The sequence below is a fragment of the Choristoneura fumiferana genome, chromosome 11 (assembly GCF_025370935.1).
Source record: "Choristoneura fumiferana chromosome 11, NRCan_CFum_1, whole genome shotgun sequence".
NCBI lineage: Eukaryota > Metazoa > Arthropoda > Insecta > Lepidoptera > Tortricidae > Choristoneura > Choristoneura fumiferana.
In genome coordinates, this window is record NC_133482.1 from 16,987,411 (window position 1) to 17,011,538 (window position 24,128).

Below are 24,128 nucleotides of genomic sequence, written 5' to 3' on the forward strand. Positions count from 1 at the left end.
CAACAAACACACAGTAAAACATAAATAGGAGAAGAGAGGAAAATAAGAGACATTGTGACAGTGTGATGCCAAAAGGACTGCAGCGCAGCGCTGCAGCGCTGGGTTTCAGCTGAACCCCGGTGAATGTGCACCCACGTAACTGAACGCGTAATTATTGCGGAAAAGAAAAAAAACTATATATTATATTATATATAAATCATGACAAATATAATAATTATAAAAATAATAAATAAATAAATAAATATCATGGGACACTTGACACCAATTGATCTAGTCCCAAACTAAGCAAAGCTTGTACTATGAACACTAGGCAACGGATAAACATACTTATATAGATAAATACATACTTAAATACATATTAAACATCCAAGACCCGAGAACAAACATTCGTATTATTCATACAAATATCTGCCCCGGCCGGGATTCGAACCCTATAAACATATATAAACTCTAATTCAATAGAATCTGACAATCCTGTAGACACTTCCAGCCTACTAATATAAACACCGGGCTGCCTAAGGCTTTGCGATGTGACTATTATTCTTTTTTGATTCCTTTTAGATGATAATTGCAACAACAGGGAATATATAATCAACTGTGCCCACGATAGGGTGTCTTAAATATGTAGAAAATTGACAGATTCTATTGAATTGTACTTTATATATATATACTATGTACTGTGTATTTTATGTACTTATCGTCCATTAAACATCGCAGTGCTGGACTTCGGAGTTTGTATTTGGCATAGGGCAAAGAGAGCACTGCTGCTTTATCCACTCTGATCACATCGGTCCCTTATTAGCCTTTTTAACGCGGTAAGAGATTGGCCCATCTCAAAAACCCTGCGAGCACCAAACACCGGACCCGGCACAGTGTCTAGAGGCATACAATTTAGCTCTGGCGCCACATTTAAATCCTGTAATTTAATTCGACTGCCAAATCTAATCATTCTCGCGACAGAAGCCGCGTGTTAAAGCTGATCATGTATTTCTCCTACATGGAAAGTAAATAGAATTTATCCAAAATTCCTGTAGACGTTTATTCAAAAGCTACACAAAAGCATCAATAGCTTCTGTATTTCCACAATAATGTAATACGGCGGCGTAAAATGAATATTAAAAGTTAATTAAGGGCGCCTGTAAAGAGTATTTGATTAAAAATATAAAATCGTGGAGTTGATTGGCTCCTTGCGCTACAATACCTTTTTGCTGTTTAATGATTTATACCAATTTAAGGCTGACCTACATCGGGGGAGCGATCGTTTTAAAAAATAAGTCTGAAATGTAATAGTAGATTGTACAGCAAGAGCACAAAACGAGCCATTTTACCCGAGACGTTAATTTAGCCACCCGAGCCGTTACGGCGAGGGTGGATAGACACGTCGAGGGGAAAATGGGTTTAATGCTCAAGTTTTACACTCTGATTTTCACTTCGATGGCGAGGAAATGAAATATCAACAGTAGAAACAATTGTTCACTTACTATGTACCTTTGATTGTTCAATGCATCATTATATAATTATAATTTTTAGTTTTATTGATCTATTTTGATTGATTTTAGTTTTATATCAAAATGATTGAAAAATATAAGTAGAAACTTCTTTGTTTGTGGCTGTTTATAACTGATTGCCTTGGTCTTTTTTTATTTTTTTTATTAGCCTATTTTTGTGTCCCACTGCTGGGCAAAGGCCTCTCCTCTCCTGCTCCACTCGTGCCTATCAAAGGCGAGCTCCCGTCTTAGACGAAGATTTTACTTTATGCACTAGAACAAAACAAATCATTTTATGTCGCCTAGATGCAGCATAAATACGAACTAACTTTACGAACATGAAAAGTGAAAAATATATTCAATTTTTCACAAACTTTCGCGTTTATAAATTAATAGGTTCAGCAGTAATTAATATATATAATATTATATACTTATGGCCCACGCCCTCTTGTTTTGTGAGGAGGCCTGTGCCCAGCAGTGGGACGTATATAGGCTGGGATGATGATGATAATACTTATTAGGTTTGTGTAAAAATACGTAAAGCGACTTCCTTAAACTTCTACTATTCTATATTAGACCATAATTTATTTACGAAATCATTCAAGCGCTGAATCAAATATTTACAGCAAATTGGTACAAATGGTTCCTTTTGACGCATCTTTCGTTATCAATTTCATTCTGGTACATCCTAAATTTACCGATTCTCGATTCGGGAGAAACGAATTTCGACGGCCATTTTATTTTTAATTTATACAGCGTAGTTACTGACGCGAAACTGGACGTTCGGGTCTTTATAGAACTTTTAAATATTGACCTAATTTAACTGCTTTATGAATCGTTTTTACTGATTCGTGTTATCATTATTCACGGTCGTGAAATGTTGTGTTGTGATTTTACTAAATTCAAATATAAGATATATTTTCCTGAAAGTTCAAAGTCCTATTTCACCGCGCTGATAGGGGCGACTACTTTGACGAAACACTACAATTGTAAGATCGCTTGTGCACTACAAGACCGGACCATGGGCATGGGCAAAAGTCCTCAAACCAGTATGTAAATTTCAAATCGGACCGTTAAAAATCGGACTCCGGACAGTAAATTTCCTTGTAGTGCACAAGCGCCCTAACGCAAACAAAAAGAAAGAAAGAAAGAAAATACATTTATTTAACGCCATAAAAAACAAACATAGGAACAAACATAGAACAAATAAAGACATACATGACGCTAAACAGGTCCCCACTCAGCATAATGCCACGGCAAGCCGATACAGCTTTAATCTCATGACAAGATTTGCCAACAAACCTATACTTAAATAAATGTACAAATTAACAAATCTGTGAATTAAATTCAGATACAAATAATTGATTGTCACTAGATAACATCATTGAGATTTTCACGTTGGTAAAATAGAGGACAGAAGTATTGCTTGACGTTTCTGGCGCTAGCGATAGCAATCAAATGACAGATTTTGTATGCGAAATCTGTCCTTTTATCGCAATCGCGAGCGTCAGAAAATTTAGGCAAAACTGTCTCAGATCATTAATGATCACCCTGATTGCCAACCCAGAGAGATTTGTTTATTTATTTACCATTACAATTTGTTTCTATATATTATAATACAGTTAGCAGCAGAGCTCTACTGCTAAGGCTATAAGAGAGTGATCAAATCATTTTGAGCACCATAACCGCTCATTTACTTCAGCTGCTGACTGTACAATAAAGAGTTTTCTTCGTCTTTGATTGATTGTGATCGTCGTTGCAAAAATGTTCGAAGCGTTAAAAATTGAAGCAGCTAAACGAGAAAATCTTTTAAAAAGACTTCAATAGGAAGCTAAATCAAGTAAATTGCTCAAAGTACGTGATTTAGAGTACAACTATAACTGTACGCAGCCCGTTATCGTGTCCCGGGTCCCGGGAGGTTTGTCCAAGGATGTCCATTTAAAACTAGTTTGGCCAAGTTTGGGACATTTTTGTTAACTTGTCGACTAAGTAAGTTATTGGGTAGTTCGTCCCAATCGATTTGTCGTTGAGTTATAACGCTACGTATTTTTATTGTGTTTATCAATTTCGGTGGAAATGGGGGCAAGTTCTCAATCCGTCCTGGGTCCGCGTGGGAGCTACGGTCCAAGCCCTCTAATTCTCAGAAGAGGTCTGTGTCATGCCGCGGGAGTGTATATAGTATATAGTAGGAGTAGATGATGATGAAATGGGGGTGGGGGCATTGTATCTGTATATGTTTTTAGTTGAAATTAAAATGAGGAGCACTTCTAGCCAGTCTACATAATAATCTTACATTGTAGAGTTGTAAAAAAACCAGCGAAGAAATACATACATACATACAAAGAATAAAATGACTTCCTTGACTTATAGGTTTAAATATGGGGTAGGCTGAATATTTTTACCATTCTTTAACGCAGTTATTATGTAGGTACGCCCAGGCCAAATTACAGCTTTCTAGCACAAAGAGTTTCAGTGGCAAGCCTCACGAAGAAACATCATGAAACTTTAAGGGTTCCATGGTCAGCATATTGACCACGGAACGCAAATTCAGTAATTGGTAACGTTTTATATATTAACTTGGTGTTATAATGCATATTTAAACACTAGCATTGTCCCTCTATTATATTAGAATAACCTTTCTTAATGCTCCGTTATTTTTCAATTAATAAAATCCTGGCCACATCATACCACAATGTTTTTTTTCACTTTTATTTTTCTTTAAAACATTTCATTTTTGAAGCTTATTTAGATATACGTATTTTACTCGACAAAAACACGATTTAGCAAAATATGATTAGATTCAAATACACATTAGATATGTTATTAAGTAGTGCATCGAAAATAAACCATCATAGCAAACACTGATGTATTAAACTGATAGCAAAGGCAAATTAATTAGTATCTATTTGTAGCTTCAAATATTTATTGTGACATCGAAGAAAATGATAACCGTATGCTTTTCACAACGGGAGCAAAAGGGCCATAAATGTGTATATGTGTGTATGTGTGTGTGTGTGCTGCTGCCGCGTTCGGACCAAGTTTTTTTAGTTTTTTTTATACCTAACATTATAAAACCACAGACCTCTTGTCAATTTTTGTTCAGCAACAGAACAATACTACTACTTACTACTGAATACTTTATTAGAAACATCAGGGAATGCTAATGACTTCGATGAAGTGGCTTAACGCAATCAATGTGTAATTAGTCGAGCTTCCCCCAATTTGCTTTTTCAATTAGACAGACTCTTTCATGGCATATTTAATAACACGGAAGTTTGTAGGTACTATGATGCTTTTGTGATTAAAAGCGTAACTTCATAGCAACACAACAAATTCTAGTCCCACTTATATTATAATTGCGAAAGTTTGTAAGTCTGTTTGTTTGTTACCTTTACACGTCTAAACCGCTGAACGGATTTAGATGAAATTCGGTATACAGATAGTTTGAGTCTCGACGAAGGACATAGAAAAGTTTTTATCTCGTAAAATTGCATAGTTCCCGCGGGATAGCGATAAACAAATTCTGCGCAGACGGAGTCCCGGGCAACAGCTAGTATAACAATATAAATTCGTAAATGGGAAGTCGGCAATGTGTGGTTACGTTGCAGTTGAAATTTTATCCATTTGTACTGATCGTTAGTTTCTTTAAAGTGATTCCTAGTACAAATCAACGCACGTAAAAAGAGCTCCTGGCGATATACCTACGCAGTGAGCCAGATACAGACCAAATTGGCGGCGGAGCAGTGAGGGACGCGGTGGGGGGTGTAGGAGCGCGCGCGTGACCGTCACGCCATTGGCTTGTTAGTTGGCAGATGCGCAAACGTATCCCCTCCACTAGCCACCCGGAGCTCTTTTTTTTCAATTTCATTTCATTTATCCAAAGGGAAGTTCAGTAACTAAGATCTTAGTTACAATGCAACAGTTTCCATCATCAGCATCATCTGACTTATCTTTTTAGTCGGACACTCTTGTCAGAGTGGTCGTGGTTCCGCAGACGAGGTACACGGAGAGATGTTCGGTGGGTCGCAGACTTTTTCGAGGACAGCCCTCTTAGCAATGTGCTTCCATTTCTGCCGGTTAGAGCGTTGCGAGTACACTGGACCATGGTGGACTCAGTAGCTTTTTTAATCAGTTCAGTCGAGCGAGCTGGTGATGCCTGCCCCTGAACCACCAATCTCTCCATTGACCTCACATTCCTGGTGATGTGACCAAAGAACTTCAGTTCTTCAGACTTCTTAAAGGTTATTGAATAAATGTTTCTCGCTCGATCACTCTTTGCCTCTCTCATCAAAATGTAACGAGTATGACTAAATTCCTGATTTAAACAATAAGATATCCCAGTACGAGTATCCGTGGCGATGTAATTACTGAAGTAGATACCCAATTTAATAAGATTCTTTTTGCTATACGTTATACTTCTAATCTGGGCTCTCGTAATAGATAAAAGATAGGAGATCCTTTGTTGCCGGATATCGTGCGTCCCAAAATATACGCCTTTTATGGTATTAAAATTTATGAATATAGGTACCGTTATTATTAAAATATCAAGCAGAAATATGCCGACGCGACGCGTAGTCGCTGAACGAACGGAATAGAAATATTATTGTGTCTGTGTCCTTTGTACGCCCGCCACTTTTTGCCACTCGCACAAACTCGCTTGCTTTTTAGGGTTCCGGAGCCAAAATGGCAAAAACGGAACCCTTATAGTTTCGTCAAGTGCGTCTGTCTGTCTGTTCGTCCGTCCGTATGTCACAGGCATTTAACGCGAAAACTACAAGATGTATATCAATGAATTTGGAGTACAGATGTCTTATCAAAACCGCTATTTAGTTTTGTAGTTAAATTACAAAAATAAATATTTATACGGGGGGGCACTCCATATACTTACACGTAACAGAAAATGTTTTTTTTTTAACTCGCATCAACGTGTGGCGCATAGTTCGACAGATCTTTTGAAAAGATAGTAAGGTTTCTCAAAAACTTTTTTGATTAAGTGAAGATTTCCGGAAATAATCGCTCCCTTGTAAACCCTTTGTCTAAAAAATATGAAAAAAATATGGTAACGGTTAATAAATACTTTCAACGAAAATTGGTTTCAACATGATCGGATATAACGTTTTTGAGTTATTGCCGAAAAACTGCGCTTCTCAACAAAAGGACGTAAGTGCCGTGAAGATACGCTCTTTTTCTGGTAATAGATTTTAAGACTGTAGTAAGTGTTTTAATTGTGTTAAAACGCACATAATATTACTTACTTGTTTTTTTTCGTAATGGCTCCGGAACCCTATTTTGGGCGTGTCCGACACGCTCTTGGCTTTTTTTACACTGGAGACTAGAGAAAAAGCCGCGGCGGTTAGTGATTTGACCCTTGGCCGTATTGTTTAATGTTCTGGTGATCGTGCATAATAACATCCACCATTTCTTTCTACCTCTCATCCTACATCGTGTAGTAGAAAGAAGAGACGAAAATGATCGTGATTCTGAGTTCGTTAAAGCTGGGTCCACATTTGTATCATTTTGCCAATCACGATCACGCGTATCGTATCGAGCTCGCGTATCCTAAGTATGGACGCTCACTTTGGGCACACCGTATCACTAGCATCGTTGCGTGAAAAAATGCGTCCATACTAATCGTGGCGTAGCAGCGTATCGTATCATAACGCCGTATCATTAAGTGTGGACGTTATACGTATCCCCTTTGATGATTGGGGAAAAACCGCCTCAAGAGCGATCACGGCGTATCGCGTATCAAACCATAACTTCGTATCGTGATATAGTATCAAAGCACGTGCATACTTACCGATCTTGATACGCGTATCCGATCGCGAGTGTGCGGGTATAATATACGCGTATCAACATCGATCCCGAGTGATCAGATACGGCGCGCCGCATGATCGCGCTGTTTTTGCGTCCACGCTAAAGAACTTGATACTCATCACGATACGACAGAATGATTCAAATGTGGACGCAGCTTATGACAATAAGATTTCTGGTCGCCTGTGAGTAGTGGAAATTCATGTAAGAAATTATATTCGTTTACCACGAGATTTACGAAAAGGAACAGGCCTTATGTACTACGAACCGCAAAACTCGAACTTCGTATGTTGCAGTCCCGCTGACGCTTTATGTCATTAACCCTTTACCAGGCGAAGGGATATATTCCTCCCACATCTTATATCGGTTACCGTAGTCAGGTTTTAACTCCAAACCTCCTACAAAATATTTTGTCGATCCCTGAAAATAGTATTTTATTATCTTCATTCACAACACGCTTTTAAATCGCATAATATATCTTTGGCAGCCGTTTAGATTCACTTGAACTCTAATTTCAGTAAACTACGGAGAAATTGGAACACTTTCCTTAATTTCTATGAAACAGAAGTACATAGATCGAACAATTTTTTGATATTTTATAGATTTTGAGTGTTGAAAGGTAATGTAATCTTAAACATTGCTAAATATTCATGCATTTTTGTGTATGACCAAAATTAGGATGTGGGTTGACATTATCCCATGGCCTTATTAGAGTTTAACTGTGCGGGAGCTATTCTTCCCATGGCCCGGTAAATTGTCTTGTCGTGTCATAAAAACTCGCGTAAGTAATAAAACTGTTTTTGTGTTCAACCTAGAGCGAATTCATGTACCTAGCTGTAAAATCTCCTTTTAAAGACTTTCCCTGAAGAATAAGATGTGGGAGGAATATATCCCTTCGCCTGATCAAGAATATAATAAGACAAAATCGAGTATGACAGTTAATTACTTAGACAGACGATGGGATAACCGTAACCCACATTTTTATTTCTGGTTTAAAGGAACATCTCCGACTTTCGTAAATACATTTTTACAAGGCGTTAAATACGGTTGTAACAGTATATAAAGTACGTATGAAGACACGCTAGTTCTAAGGGGCCTGGCAAAGGGTTAAATACGCGAGTGAAAGGGTAAGGTGCAATACGAACTTCGTTTATCGAGTTTCGTAGTAGCCCCTCTGTTCACTACGATTCGAGTTCGAGTGAGAGAGACGGTACAACACGAACTTCGATTTTCGAATTTCGTAGTAGTCAGATGGTGGAGGATTATATTTCAAAAAGTGGAATTGGTCATATAATACGAGAGTAGGTTTTAAATTGGTAAATTTGAAAAAGGACCTACGAAAATGATTACGAGGTTGAGTTTCAAATAATCACCCAAATCCAAAAACCTGTGTTAAAGTAACCCTTGAAATAGCTTTTTTTAATGGACCAGAGTAAAGGATATTTGAACCAACAATTTCCCCTAAGCAATTACAATTAACACTTTATCACACACAACACTGTTTCAAACGTATTTCAAACGTGTACGCAACATAATTTAATTTTCTTCATAAATTGTATACATCAAAGAGTTTTTCAAGCCAATTAATATCAAATTAGCTTTTTAGCAACTCAATTCCTCGTTGTAAATGGAACTCTTAATGAAGAACGTGTCTTTATAACGTTAGTTGGGTTATAAATTTACTCTTTTATTAAATTTGTGAAATGAGATTCGACGCTTTTTGTGGCTGAGGGATATAACGGCTCGGGCACGACTAACACGAGAGAATTGTCTGATCATTGCGCGTTTTAAACGCTCGTTGAACAGTGGTTACTGTCAGCAGGGTTACAACGAAATTCGAAAATCAAAGTTCGTGTCGTTCGGTCCCTCTGATACTTAATACGAGAGCGAGAGGGACGGTACAGTACGAACTTCGATTTTCGAACTTCGGAGCAGGCCCTCAGCACACGCAATAAACGAACCGATATTACGAGGCTACTATTCTATCTTCGTATCTTGCCGTACCTCTGATGCTATATTATTTAATACGAGAGTGAGAATAAGATACGAACTACGATTTTCGAATCTCGGGCGGTTTCGCGCGCTCGGGCGGGCGGGCTTCGGGCGGGCGGGCTTAGTGAGTGAGTGAGTGAGAGAGTGAGTGAGCGAGTGAGCGACTGAGCGACTGAGCGACTGAGCGAGTGAGCGACTGAGCGACTGAGCGACTGAGCGACTGAGCGACTGAGCGACTGAGCGACTGAGTGAAGTGTGTGTGTGTGTGTGTGTGTGTGTGTGTGTGTGTGTGTGTGTGTGCGTATGTTTGTTGCTCCTTCGCGATTACACACACATATATCACAAGCTTTCACATTTATAATATTACTAGTTTTTGCCCGCGGCTTCGCCCGCGTGGAATTCTGCTATCGCGCGCTGTTCCCTCGGGAACTGTGCATTTTTCCGGGATAAAAAGTAGTCTATGTCACTCTCTGGCCCATGAACTATTTCTATGGCAAAAATCACGTCGACCCGTCGTTCCGTTTCGACGTGAAAGACGGACAAACATACAAACACACACACTTTTGCATTCCTTTATAATATTAGTATGGATTAAGATAAGTAAAATTTGTGGGATTATTTATGTACCTACCTACATAATTATTATATTGTTAAACTTCTTTCCCAGCTCCATCCAACCGGCCAATAATATTGGACGCGAAAACCAAGGACCAGATGAGACTGCTGCAGCCATACAACGAAGGGGATACCTTGGAGCTCGTCTGTGAAGCTTTTGGAGGTAAGAGCACCTAACTATGAAGCTTGTGGTCCAGGGTTCGATTCCCGGTCGGGGCAGATATTTGAATGAATAATACGAATGTTCTTTTTCGAATCTTTTACGTTCAATACGTATTTAGTAGGTACTCATAGTAACTAGCTTTGCTTAGTTTGGGACTATGTCAAATTGGTCTCAATTGTCTTATGATGTTTTTTTATTGTGTTTTGTTGTACGGTCGAGCAAATTGAATCATACGGGGTGGAACGTTTTGATAATCAATTTCATTATGATTTCCTTGACAAAAGTATGAGATTTCATCATGACATTAGTAGCACAAAGGTTCCACCCTGGCTCATGATTCAATTTGTTATAAGTAACAACGGAGAAACCATTGCTTTAGTCAAAGAATAGCTAAATGTCACACGATTTCACCGCTTAGTCTTGCCTCTTGCTTCCCCGTGGGAAATATGCATTTTTATGAATATAATATGTCAGTTTGTAAGTGAAAAAGGTATGACAGCAATTCGCCGCAGGAACCGTTTGTTGTTTGTTTCGCCTTATGGGGATGGTTTAAATATGGGACATTTTATTTGACACTTGGGTTTTTGATGTAATTGTTAGTAGTTTTTTCATGAAAATTGTGGGCGATTTGAACACCTTTTGATTGGCCAAAATTTGACATGAGAATTTGTATATAGATTTCATTTCATTATAATCGTAGTGATATTAATTAATTATGATATTAATAATTATTTTATTAAAGTTTATAAACTTTATAACGATCAATTAATTATTGATAAGTTTTGACCAATGTACAATTATCAAGACAGATTCGATAGTTAACCGTAGACAATAAAAAAAATCAAGTTACTTATATTCCACCGATCGTAATGGAATCTAGTATGAAGATAAGTTGAAACCATGAAAAAAATATTGAATAGTTTGGATCCTGAAAAATTATACACTGTGTTACTAGCAGCCAGGCTTTTATTAAGGGAGGTTAAAGTAACGTATTTCTGTAACTTAACCACGACATTAATTTAAGTATTAAACTAAAATTCAGACTTGGTTAACTTTCTAACAACATTATAATTGCCAACAATGTACAGCAAAGTCAATTGACACGTACTCTTAAGTGTAGGTAAATGACAGCCGACATACATTGATTATAACTTTGATTACAAATTATTAAGTAAATGTGTTGCTTGACCGGGCTCTTGAATGCGTCTGCTCGAGCGGCGCTGTGTCCGAGCTCGGGGAGGAGGCACTGTGTAGCACGGTGTCTTGCTGTGTCCGTAACGCCTATGTTGACAAAATAAATGAGTTTGAATTTGCAACATAACCTCGCACGTCTCTGGTGGAAACGGAGCACAAGAATGTTTACTCGCTTGATGTTATACATACATGTTGTAAGTTCAATCTCTTGTCCCTAGGTGACCCTAGACCTCGCGTGACCTGGTACCTAGAGAACACAGTGATAGACGACTCCTTCGAGCAGCGAGCTGACGGCGTGACAGCCAACACCCTGACGTTCCCAAACGTAGGCCGGCAACATCTGAACGCGCGACTGGTCTGCCAAGCCGCCAACACTAACCTCGCGCCGCCACAGACCAAGGTTCTCATACTGGACATTAACTGTGAGTATCCCACTAATCAACCTTTAGTATTTGACCAATTAGTGTTGCCAGCAATGACAGTATAATCCATATTATGGACCCGAGACGTGGTGCTTCACTATAGGCCTTATAAATAGGCTCCGAGTTGCCCAGCGAGCTATGGACAGTGCTATGCTCGAGGTTTCTCTACGGGACCGAATTAGAGGAGATACTACGAAGAAGAACAAAGGTTGCCAATATAGCCAAGCGAATTAGCTCGTTAAAGTGGCAATGAGCAGGCCATATACCTCGGAGAACAGGTAGCGTTGGGGATGAAAAGTTCTCAAGTAAAGACCGCAGTGAAGACTGGTTAAAGTCGTGGATGCACGATGGATGCAAGCCGCTTCCAACCGAGGCAACTGGAGATCTATGGGGGAGGCCTATGTCCGTGGACGTCCGACGGCTGGATATGATGATGAGTTTGTAAGTCTGTTTGTTTGTTACCTTTTCACGTATAAAACGCTGAACCCATTGAGAAAAAATTTGCTGTACAGATACTTTGAGTTCCGGGGAAGGACATCGGATGGTATTTATTCCATAAAATTGCATAGTTCCCGCGATAAATTAATTCTACGCAAATAGAGTCGCGGGCAACAGATAGTTTGTCGTAATCATAATTATGTCGTCCGCTGCTGCACAGTTCTCCGAAGATCGCGACGATTACCTGGCTAGAGTATACTCGTAGCGAGGGTTTCAGCTCTATCGGTTTATGTTACAAACCAACGTTCCTATACGTCTACCTATGTATCCAGATCTAGCATTATAGCCAAGTGCGAATCGCTGTTAAACCGGCAAAACACTTAGCAACTAACATTGCAATGGTCCGTAGAGCTAGAATCCCTATAAGAGGAAGTGCGTTTCTTACCATACACGAGTTGCAGTTGTTTTAGATATTAAAAATAAGTGTGCTCTCCGAGGTGCCATAATAATAAAATGAAGATATTGATATTACCTTGCTGCACTTTGAGAATGTGTTTTGAAAATATTGTTGTTTTTCAATTTTGTATTTACTGTTTTGTTTAGTTGCATGTTTAGCGCCAAGACAAACATCAAAGGTTTCGTACTCGTGTAAATTATAAAAAAAGGGAAAAGAGATAGAACAATTATAGAACACATTAAAACAACCCAGCGCTGATTTTCAGCCAGCATTGTCGCACTTCTGTTTTAGTTTTTTTTTTCACAGGTATCTGTCACATAAAATGTATCAATGATTGGAGAAACAGGCCATTATTGCTGTGTCGAGTTAAAGTTTTAACAATGACGACACCAATATGCATCCGAATATCGGAGATGCACTATTTTCGCCTGTTCGCGTCGCTCTTAATTAAGGACGGTGCGAGAGAATGCGTCGGCAGTTTAACGAGGAATATGCGAATGCTGTATTGTACAGTCGACTTCTTAAACTTGTGAGCAAAAATTTTTACTCACAAGTTTATGAACTCGACTGTACATTAGCCCTTAGCCGCGGCATCTCCCTTGTTATCAATACAATACCTACAATACAGTGACCCTTTATTGTACACCAGAAACAGTAAGCGATACAAAAAACAGAGAGAATTTACAAGGTAAGCATCGGCGGCCTTATCGCTTCCATTAACCATAAGACTGATTCTAAATAATTTATTGAAACATGCGTTAAGTACTTTGTGGATATCTGCGATGCAATCGCAATATCTCATGATGAATTCTGGTGCAGTTCGAAACAGCATGGTGGCGGAGGAGCTGATTGATTACGTGATTCTACTCAATATCCGTGGGGATTCCTTTGCTTTCTGTACTGCTTACTATGTAATAATGTCTAATGAAGAGTCATAGTATTGTGTTGTCATCATCATCATCATCATCTTCGACGTAGGACGTCCACTGTTGGACACAGGCCTCGCTTTCCATAGACCTTCAGTTGCTTCGGTTGGAAGCGGCTTGTATCCACCGACCATGAACCCGTTAACCCGTAAAGCCATTTAACCTGGTCATCCGTCCATCTTGTCGGTGGACGTTCTACGCTGCGCTGAACGATCCGTGGTCTTCATTCAAGAACTGTTCAGCCCCAACGCCCATCTCTTCTCCGTGCTATATGGCCTGCCCATTGCCACTTCAACGAGCTAATTCGCTTGGCTATGTCGGTGACCCTTGTTCTTCTACGTATCTCCACATTTTAGATTCGATCCAGTAGATATATCCCTAGCATGGTTAGCTCATATTGTAATGTACTGTATGCTAACACTAGACGACTGCTTCCCTCGGTAGCCAACCTTAAGCATACTAGTTGGTTGCAGTGCGACCGCTCACCGTGAACATCCTCAACAAAAGCGGGCAGCTCTCAGCCGACCGGAGCTACGAAGTGGAGTGTAAAACCACTGGATCGCGGCCCGAAGCTCAAGTCACCTGGTGGAAGGGGACTAGACAGATCAAGAGGGGGGTGAAAAATGTAAGTACCTACATTATGTATAGTACCTAAAAAGCGCCTGGTCTCAACGAATTGCCATCGATATTTAACGAGAGAATGCTGCCAGCCTGTTCTGCACCATGGCATGGGGGCCCTTTTAGGGTTTCGTAGCCAAAATGGCAAAAATAGAACCCTTATGGTTTCGCCATGTCTGTCTGTCTGTCCGTCCGCGGCTTTGCTCAGGGACTATCAATGCTAAAAAGCTGTAATTTTGCACGAATATATATGTAAACTATGCCGACAAAGTGGTAAAATAAAACATAATTTTTTTTAGAGTACCTCCCATAGACGTTAAGTGGAGGTGTTTTTTTTTCTTATCCAACCTTGTAGTGTGAGGTATTGTTGGATAGGTCATTATCACCATTAGTTTGCAAAATGTTCAACTTTAAAGTGCAAATTTTCATTAAAATCGTGCGCCCCCTCCCCCCCTCTAAATCTAAACCAGTGGATTGAAAAATTTGAAAAATTCAGAATGGTAGTAAGTATATCAAAATTACAAGAGAAACTATAACAATTAAGTTTTATTGAGAATTATTAGTAGTTTAAGAGAAAATAGCAGCATAAGGTATAAAATATACCTAAAATTGGAATATTCCGTACAAAATACGAAATCCTTCGAAAAATATTAAGTACTTATTTTTTTTATAATGGCTTCGGAACCCTATTTCAGGCGTGTCCGACACGCTCTTGGCCGGTTTTTTAGATTTCTTTTTTTCGGAAAGATCCCGTGGCTTATCGGGATATATATTATTCTAGACGACCAGCTATCTACATACCAGAAATCATCCCAATCTGTTAAGCCATTGCAGCGTGAAGGAGTAATAAACATACACACACACATACTCACAAACTTTCGCATTTACAATAATATTAGGATTGTGTTTTACCGTTACTGAATGTGGATTTTAAAAGGTATAGTTATCATAATTAATTAAGTACTGTAACAGTTAGTTCGTGTTTCTTCGGTTTAAAACTGCCAATCTAGTTCCACTTTAAAATTTTTAAATACGGACCAATGACTCTCCTTGAGTAGTTGGTACTGATGGGCAGTGGTGATCATTTCCCATTCGTTTGCCTCCCTATAACAATAAAAAAAACGAACACAAGAGAGTCTAGAAGATCAATTGTATCCGAGGAGTCAAACGAACAGGATCAATAAAAGAAAGCATGTCTAATGCAATTTTTTATTAAAACTCCAAGTAATATTACAGTACTACTTATTCCTATGTTCGGTTTCGGTCTTAACTGAAACGCAATCCAAAATTTGGTATCAGTTTATAGCACTAGGTCAGACACACCACTTCCAACTAATGACACCGAACGAAATTAGTGCATGTATCACGTTTATCACTTCACACAGTAACTGACTACATTTCCAGTACAAGTCGAGCTCTCTGTGTAATTAGGAGTTAACAGCGACACTAGTTTGCTAATTTTGTGCATTCGATGCTGGGCCCTATTTCACCACCCTGACAGGTGCGACTACTAAGTACTTTCCTCGAAACATTATAATTGCAACGCAAACCTGACACAGCCTTAATCTCATGTCAAGATTCACCGACAAATCAAAAAACAAATGTCTCCAAATTTATACTGAACCCTCGGCGCGTGGACCAATTTTAACTCGACTAGTTTTTCTGTTAAAGCCGTTCGCCTAATTTGAGACTAGCAGAGTGTAGTAAATGTGTGTGATATTGCTACTATGCTGACTTTAGGCACTTTACTTTTTTTTGACGGTTCATAATACCACCACCCCTACCTTGTTGTACCGACTATATATATTACGATACATCAAGTCACTTTTATTTTTAGTTTAAAGTATTTAAATTCGATCTGGGCTTCAATCAAGGCTCCGTTATGTATCAAATGCATAAATTGGTGGCCCATGAGGGGACAGTTGTAAACTTCAAGAACTGTTCAAATTGACGTTATAAATCCTTTATTAAACTTCGTCCAGCAATCCATCAATCTTCGATATAATATAAAAATGTCCAAAACTGCGAGTAGTTCTGCGCAATCACAAAAGTCATAAATCCAGAATAGCATGACGCCGCGCGATCGTTATGAGATCCTATCGCTCAGAGCTAGCACGATACCTAACCAATGGGTACTGTTCCAGTGTAGATATACAACAGTACGTCATGTTTTAGTTTCACTTGTCATCTTCATGAATCTTCATCTAAACACAAACTTAAATAAAATAAATAAATATCATGGACACTTGTACCAGTGACCTATGGATATACAGTCTACACCATAACATACAGTATCTGATTGATAGCGTAATAACAGTCTGAAAGTTAGGGCTCTCAACTCAGATAGGGTTCCATTTGCCACCCATCTGTAAGGAACCCAGAAAATTGACCCCGTACCAAACTGAAAACAAGGTTATGAAATTCATTCGATAATGTATGCAGCGTACAACTTTACTACCGCTGTAAAGTTCCAAGCTAAGTTGCTGTTGGGCCAGGAATGGGAAATAGCGCGCTGTGTTGCATTTACGACATAATATCTATCACACTAAGTTTCTTTAGGTTATAACGGTCGTATCTTTTGGCACATCTTATGACAGGATAGGAAAAGTTAGTTTGGAAAGCAAAGTTTCCCGGGGTCGGTTCGTACCTTTATTAAAAGTGTTTTGACTTAAAAAACGTCTTCAACGTGTAATTTTTATAAACATAACCCTCGTACAGCAGTCTGGTAAAAAACTGAAATTGTTCCAAAAACTAAACCATGCTAGTCCCAGCTCCAAGTACGCTTCGCACGAATTCGAAATTAAACTTACATTAACGGTAGGTGTCGTTAAACGCAACTAGCTCGCCAGATGGCGGTAGATACTTGGAACACTCAAAGAGACCCACCAAAAACATTCTGTAAAAAACTAGCCAAGTCTCGATGGAGCTGCTTGTTTATCTCTAAAAAGTAATGAAATCTAGACAAAGTCGTGCCAAGTCTAAGGTTCCTTACTGCGATTTCTTTATTATTATAGTTAACTTGGCCGTTGACTTGTACCCACTCACGTATAAAGAATTTTGAGTCTTAAGTCTTATCCAGTAAATGTTGAGACTCAATACGCGGACAATATAAACATTCAAAATTTCAAGTCGATGCCATTAACCGTTGAGGAGTTCCAGTCTGCGGAGACGATCCTGGCCGGTCTACCAGGATTTCACAATCAGATTATTGTATGATTAAGATTATTGTATGCCAAATTTCAAGTCAATCAGACTACAAGAAATGGGTCAAATTTAGCTTCCAAGCTTTGACCCAAACAAACAAACAAACAGGGCAAGATAACAGCGTTTATCTATATCTACCTGCTTAGCTGGCAACGTTGCATTTTTGTTAGTTTTTCTCGATTATTCCATAAAAAATTATTGAAAATTAAAAATGTGGTCTGATAGAACTGTTCTTTATATATAAGTTAATGTGTCTACTCCATTAATTATGCGTGATATCACGAATACGCTATCTTGCGATATTTTGCCTGCCTTTAGCCCTCATTCGCTCAACATAGAGTCGTGCATAGGACCCAAAAGTATAAATTCGACTTCCTACTTATCCTACTTCCCACTATAATATAATAATTATTAATAATATTAATAACGAGAATTTGTATGGATGGATGGATGTTTGGATTTATGTTCGTTACTCTTTGACGCAAAAACTACTAAATGGATTTGGATGAAATTTAGTACGTAGATACCTGGACTACTGGAATAACACATAAGCTACTTTTTATCCCGATATTCCAACGGGATAGGGATACAATCTCGAAATAACAACAGCTGGGCTTAGAGTCATGAAATTTGGTATATAGGTAGCTGGACGTCTGGAATAACACATAAGCTACTTTTTATCCCGATATTCCCACGGGATAGGGATGTAATCTTGAAATTTAAATCGCTAGGTTTACAGTAATGACATTTTGGACAGTTGTTCTTAACACAACCTCAATGAAGACCACGATTTTGGGAATCTACCATAGGTATATCGAATAGCCGTGCGAAGCCGCGGGTAAACTAGTGAATCATAAAACTTGCCAAGAGCATGTTAGATCATGCTCAGGCCCTATGTATAAAATTCGAACTTCGTATCTTGCCGTCCCGCTTGCGCTAACATTATTTAATACGGGAGTGAGAGGGATAGTACGATACGAAATTCTACTTTAAAATTTAGTAGTAGCCCCCCAGTCTATGACTCCCGCAGTCGTTACTAAAAAAGAAAACAAGGGAAAGGGGGACATGATATTTGCAACTTTGTCAATGAATAGGTAATTAAAATGTTTGTGTGCTTTGTCAAAGTTTACATGTTGCAATGTAATAGTAGATTGTACAACAAGAGCATAAAACGATCCATTTTACCCAAGACAAAGCTCTGGAATGAACTATCGCCTGCGGTATTCCCGGACCGATGCGACCTTCAAGCTTTCAAAAAAAGAGCATATTCCTACCTAAAAGACTCTTTTGGTGTTGCAGGTGTCCATGGGCGACGGTATTACATAAAAAAGGTCGTTCATATTATAATAGCCACTCGAGCTGGTACGGCGAGGGTGGATAGATACGTCGAGGGGAAGATGGGTTTAATGCTCGAGTTTGACTCTTACCCCCTTATTCATAAAACTTAAAGTTCATATGACAAGCCTTTGTTAACTAACAAATGCTTTGTCCCTTTCTAAAAAATACAAATGTCGAAGTGACAGATAAGGACAAACGAATTTTAGCGGCATTTTAACTAGAATAGGTTTGATTGTCGTTTATGAATAAGGGGGTTAGAGTCTAGTGAGTAGAGCAATAAATTGGCATAAAAAGTCATTTCATGTCGCCTAGATCCAGCATAAAGACGAACTTCACGAGCATGAGAAGTGAAATTAAATTGTTTGCAAAGTAGCGTAGCAATGATTAAAAACATTTGCTTCGCAAGAGGACGGGTCCATAAATAATAACGAATTAATTTGTCAGTACCGAAACACCTGAATAGCTTGTTAACTTGTTTTTGGTACACTCGTAATTATTCGATGAGTTCAAAAGTTTTGTTTCCTCGGCAGCGTGTTCAATTCAACCTCATAATTAGAAGCGTTTGTTTGCTGTAAATACAATGTTATTTTCAACAAATTGAGAAAGAGCCAATGAAGTAAAATGAAAACAAAACACTTTTCTCATGTTATTTAGTTTGTATGGTGTACAAAATTTTACAAATCTGACATATATATATGCCTTAGCATGCAGCTTCACTTGCATAAACTATACGTAGCATAGGCAACAAATAGGTTTTTGTTAACAAATAGAAAAAACATGGTCACTGTTCCTTTTGAATGTACTTTCATCGTCAACTCAAGTACACATCTGTACCAAGTTTCCAGTCGAAAAGTCAAACCACCGCTACTTCGAATGATAGTTTTTACAAGGAACAAAGTCTATCATTATTTTCAAAATATTATTTACAATGTTTATAGCACAGATAAAGGAAAAATTGCGAAAACCGTAAATTTTTAGTTACTTACATCATATAATAAAAATATTTTTAATAATTTTAAAGTTACTATCTACAGGTTTGTACGGAACCCTCGGTGCGCGAGTCCGACTCGAACTTAGCCAGTTTTTTTATATCCAAAGGCGTGGGGCAAAGGACTTTCGCCAATCAGCTACCTACTAAGGGCTAGTAACAGCAACGTTACTGCCAACTGCCGAGTGCCCATAACCCCTAACAGCCCTAACAGCCAAAAAGGGTGTTAGTAAGGGCTACCGTTTTCGCACTCACCAGTTGGCGCCACTGTAGACAAAGGTCTTGCCTGAAGTAGATTGGTTAGTTTGTTATTACGGGCGTGAAAACAAAATTTACATTTAAATCATATTTTATACTTACCTTAAAACCGTGCCATAAATAGTCAGTCCCGTTTTGTTCGGGAAAAATGGAGAACAAAGGTTTCGCATATTTGTCATAATTAATTTCAGGTGTTACAAAATATTCATAAAATTATTCTAATTCTAATTATAAATAAACCCGCGTAGCTCACTGAAAAACAGTGATATTTGACATTTCGAAGACCTCTCGCAACACTAGCGCCTCTAGCGGCGAAATTATACGCGATCTCTCATTCGAATAATTGTTCTTCATCCAAACTACTACCACAATATCCAAAGAAGTCATAATATTGATTTAAAAAACCCATTTAAACGAAAGATAACAAATAAGCCTTAGTTAACATTTGCAACACGTAACCATATCATGCTTGGCGGCGAATTGAAGACATTCCTTTACTACCCGAGCCAGCAAGACATGAAAAGACGCGTTAAGTCGAGATTAATTTCAAGTACCATTCCTCTGAAGGATCACATAACGCGCCGCTTTTGCTTTTACGGACTTGAAGGTTTGCGTTTAATATTAGGCCGGGATTTTGCAAGATTTTGAAACGTGCTCTTCTTAAAAATCTTTAGTCACAGGGAGATTTTGTATATAAATTTCTCGTGCTTTATTTTTCTAGAAAAGGAAGGGTTTAAATTTATTGAATCAGCCGTTACTTTCGAAGGTCCATATCAATGAACTATTAACAATTACTTTGCTTACCCACGACCATTGATAGCTATGTCTGTGCAACGAATGTGTGTTCATGCAGCTCGTCCACCTCCTAACGCTAAAAACTCTCATAAATCCAACTATAATAAAAATCAGCGCTGTGGTTCCGTACCTCAGCATTGCTGAGCTGCCAGCCCTTTCGGCTAGCTTTAAGTTGACCTTAATTAAACATTAAGTTATATGTACCTGATGTATGCTACCTACAAGTTTGCCGACTAAACTTTTTCTTTCTTTCTTTCTTTCTTTCTTTCTTTCTTTCTTTCTTTCTTTCTTTCTTTCTATAACCACCACGCCACACTGATGCGTTTCGAACTCAACCAGAGCTCATTTTAGAGCAACTCAACCGTTCACCATGCTACCAGATGTTAGACTAACAAACCTAAATAAAAATTCAAATTTGTCATTGTTTTTGTTGGGAAATTTTCGTAGATAAATTTTTCATGCTGTCTGTTTTTTAAACCCCGAAGCGAAAAGAGAGTTAAAAGTACTGTAAAGATTCAGGCGTTACTTTGCGGTGGTCTATAAAAAATAGAGTCTATAAATAGATTGGTTTTTTGGAGTCTTTTTGTATTTTTTATTTCAACTCCAAATTTGTTACTTTTACTGGTATCCCGTGAAACCATATGGAAAATACAAACTGAGACATGGATGCACATAAAAACCAGAAAAAGAGACCAGCACATGGAATTGAACCCAGGTCCTCAGCACGAATCTAGACACGAATTTTTCCTATACATACATATCTCAGGTTGCTTATTTCTACTTTGCTACTTAAGCAGCAGCACTAGCGACATCTATCTGGTATCTGGTATCTATGTGGTGTGAGGCGTGGGTTGGTTCCGAAAGAGTGTGACGTCTGTCGACGCCACTCTATCTTGTAAACCGTTTGTCCAAAAAATATGCAAAAAATATGAAAAGGTTTCCACATGATCGGATATACCGTTTTTGAGTTATTGCCGAAAAACTGCGCTTCTCAACAAAAGGACGTAAGTGCCGTGAAGATACGCTCTTTTTCTGGTAATAGATTTATTAAGTAAGTGTTTTTATTGTGTTATAACGCACATAATATTACATGATGTTTTCGTAATGGCTATGGAACCCTATCTTGGGCGTGTCCGACACGCTCTTGGCCGGTTTTTTGACGCTCCGTGCATAGCACGCGTCGGTGACGATTGGTTAAGAAACGTGCTAGTGGGTATAGTCTTATACTTTTCAATACAAAGGATACATTTTTGTCTGACACGTTCCTATTACGGTCATAGTATGATACGGTGTGGTAGAGACCTTTAAGGCCAGGGTTGGACTGTCTCCAAAATGTACACCATAACAGTAAAACACCAATCCGGTATTTAAATACTCATCACCGTCGAAAAGATGAATTATTTTCGTACAATGTTATTTCGTTCGAGCAAGCGTCCGTATGATTTACATTCGACAAACAAATCGTATGTCAAACTAAATTATTTATATCCAGATTGGAGTTTAAATGCTTGAAATGGATCGCCCGTTTATTTTTAAGGTTGTCGAAAAGTAAATATTATTTTTAGGTTTTTGATTGTGGCTTTACAAGTAATTTGGTATCTGGATAAAAAATCCTATGTAAATTTTTAACCCCTGACGCAAAAAGAGGGGTGTTATTATAAGTTTGACCGCTATGTGTGTCTGTGTCCGTGAACCGATTTGAATGCAATTTTTTTTATTTGAAAGCTGGGTTTCTAGCGATCGTTCAGCCGTTTTTGAGATATTGAACTTTGAGGTCAGTTTAATTCATCAAAGCGTGCGGTGTTTATTCCAGGTATCTTATTTACTTACTTCCTTTACCTACTAATGGTCTAAGATCCGAACTTGAAAAGATCTGCACCGGTTTGATAATATAATTAAATCTATTTTATAATAAATTTAGTGTATTGAAAAATATATTAGAAATGGATTTGCTAAAAAAATCCTGGACAAGCTATTTTTTTATTATAAAAAATGAATTTTAATAACTTTTTGTTGCATCATCGAGATAATTTTTTTTTTATATAGACTTAAAATATAAAACCTATAGTTTGTTTTGTTAGTTGGGTTTGCTATTGTTTACCTGGACGAACTACTGGTTTGCCAGGTATAAACTTAAACAGTTAAATGTCGATGCCAGTTACTTTCTCTTGATAAGATAATAGAACAAATTGTTTATCAACTTAAGCGCTTTATTGTGAACACGTTGATATAGGGTTGTCTGCATTTAATTAAAAATCATTATTAATCAATAAAAAATATTTTAAAAAATAGCCTATCCAAATTTTTTTTAGCAAAACCATTTCTATTATACTTGTGGAAATGAGGGTGGGATTTGCGGAAGAATGCATTGATGGACAAGAGCGGACGGAATGACCGATGATTTCTGTGGAGTTAATGGGACAAGCGAGTGAGTTATGGTGAATTTCCACAGAAGGCGAGGCGAGAACTGAAATTTGTATGCATTCTCGCCGCCATACACATTTTAATTTTCGTCTCGCCCCGTCTCGTCTCGCCTCGCCGGTGGAAAAGCACCTTTAGAGAGTGCGAGTTACGATCTGGTGAGCCTATGTGCTAGTTGTGATTTTTGATATTTCTCTTGTTATCAGTGTATTCCAGTGTATATTTTTTTTAATAAACATTTTTTTAGTTTAATTCGGAAAGTTTATTTACCTTCGCACGATCCCACATACCTATACATATTTTATAATATACTAAATTTATTATAAAATACATTTCATTCTTATCAGACCGGTGCAGATCTTTTCAAGTTCGGATCTTCTACTATAAGGATTAAACTATTACATCGTGGATTGTACACAAATTAATTATGCATACATATAAGGTTGAACCCCGGGGCTTATCAAGAAACGGCGCGAACGCACATGTAAGCAATTGCCAGAATCCTGGGGGTCTAATCTTAAATTCCATTAGTTGGTTAATTTTGACACTTGCCTAATTTCAATTGTCTAGATGGAGATGAAGACAGACATCAAAGTAAGGCGAATACGTAATATAATTTTCATCACACTTGCTCGTAAACAGTGTCGTAACATGCAGGCTGCCTTGGTTGAAATCCCCCAAATAAAACCCTCGACCGTAATGTGCTTGTCATGAAACCCGTGGTCGGTAAATGAGTCATTGCGCGTACAAATTTTCTTGTCATGAAGCCCAAGGTCGGTAAATGAGTCATTGTGTGTACTAATGGTGCTGCGCGCGCTGCTGCAGGACCACATGCACACGCACGCTGCGGCGCATGCTGCGGGAGGGAGAGGGCAGCGCTGCCGAGAGCGCAGCCTAAGGTATTGGCAATTAGGAAGAATTACATTTTTTCTTTCACAAATATAAAATTTTACTCGCAAATGTGATGAAAAACATTGCATGTCGCACGGACAGTACTA

The 24,128-nt window shown here is 38.3% G+C and overlaps 1 protein-coding gene across 1 annotated transcript in view; it reads left to right on the forward strand.

The window, feature by feature from the left end:
- The window catches only part of LOC141432873 (neural cell adhesion molecule 2-like), a 141,338-nt gene that overhangs the window by 92,285 nt on the left and 24,925 nt on the right, over positions 1-24,128 (forward strand). Inside the window, exons 4-6 of the mRNA XM_074094683.1 lie at positions 9,961-10,071; positions 11,484-11,687; positions 13,982-14,133. Coding sequence (XP_073950784.1) covers positions 9,961-10,071; positions 11,484-11,687; positions 13,982-14,133 — 467 coding nt within the window. The remainder of the gene's footprint in view (positions 1-9,960; positions 10,072-11,483; positions 11,688-13,981; positions 14,134-24,128) is intronic.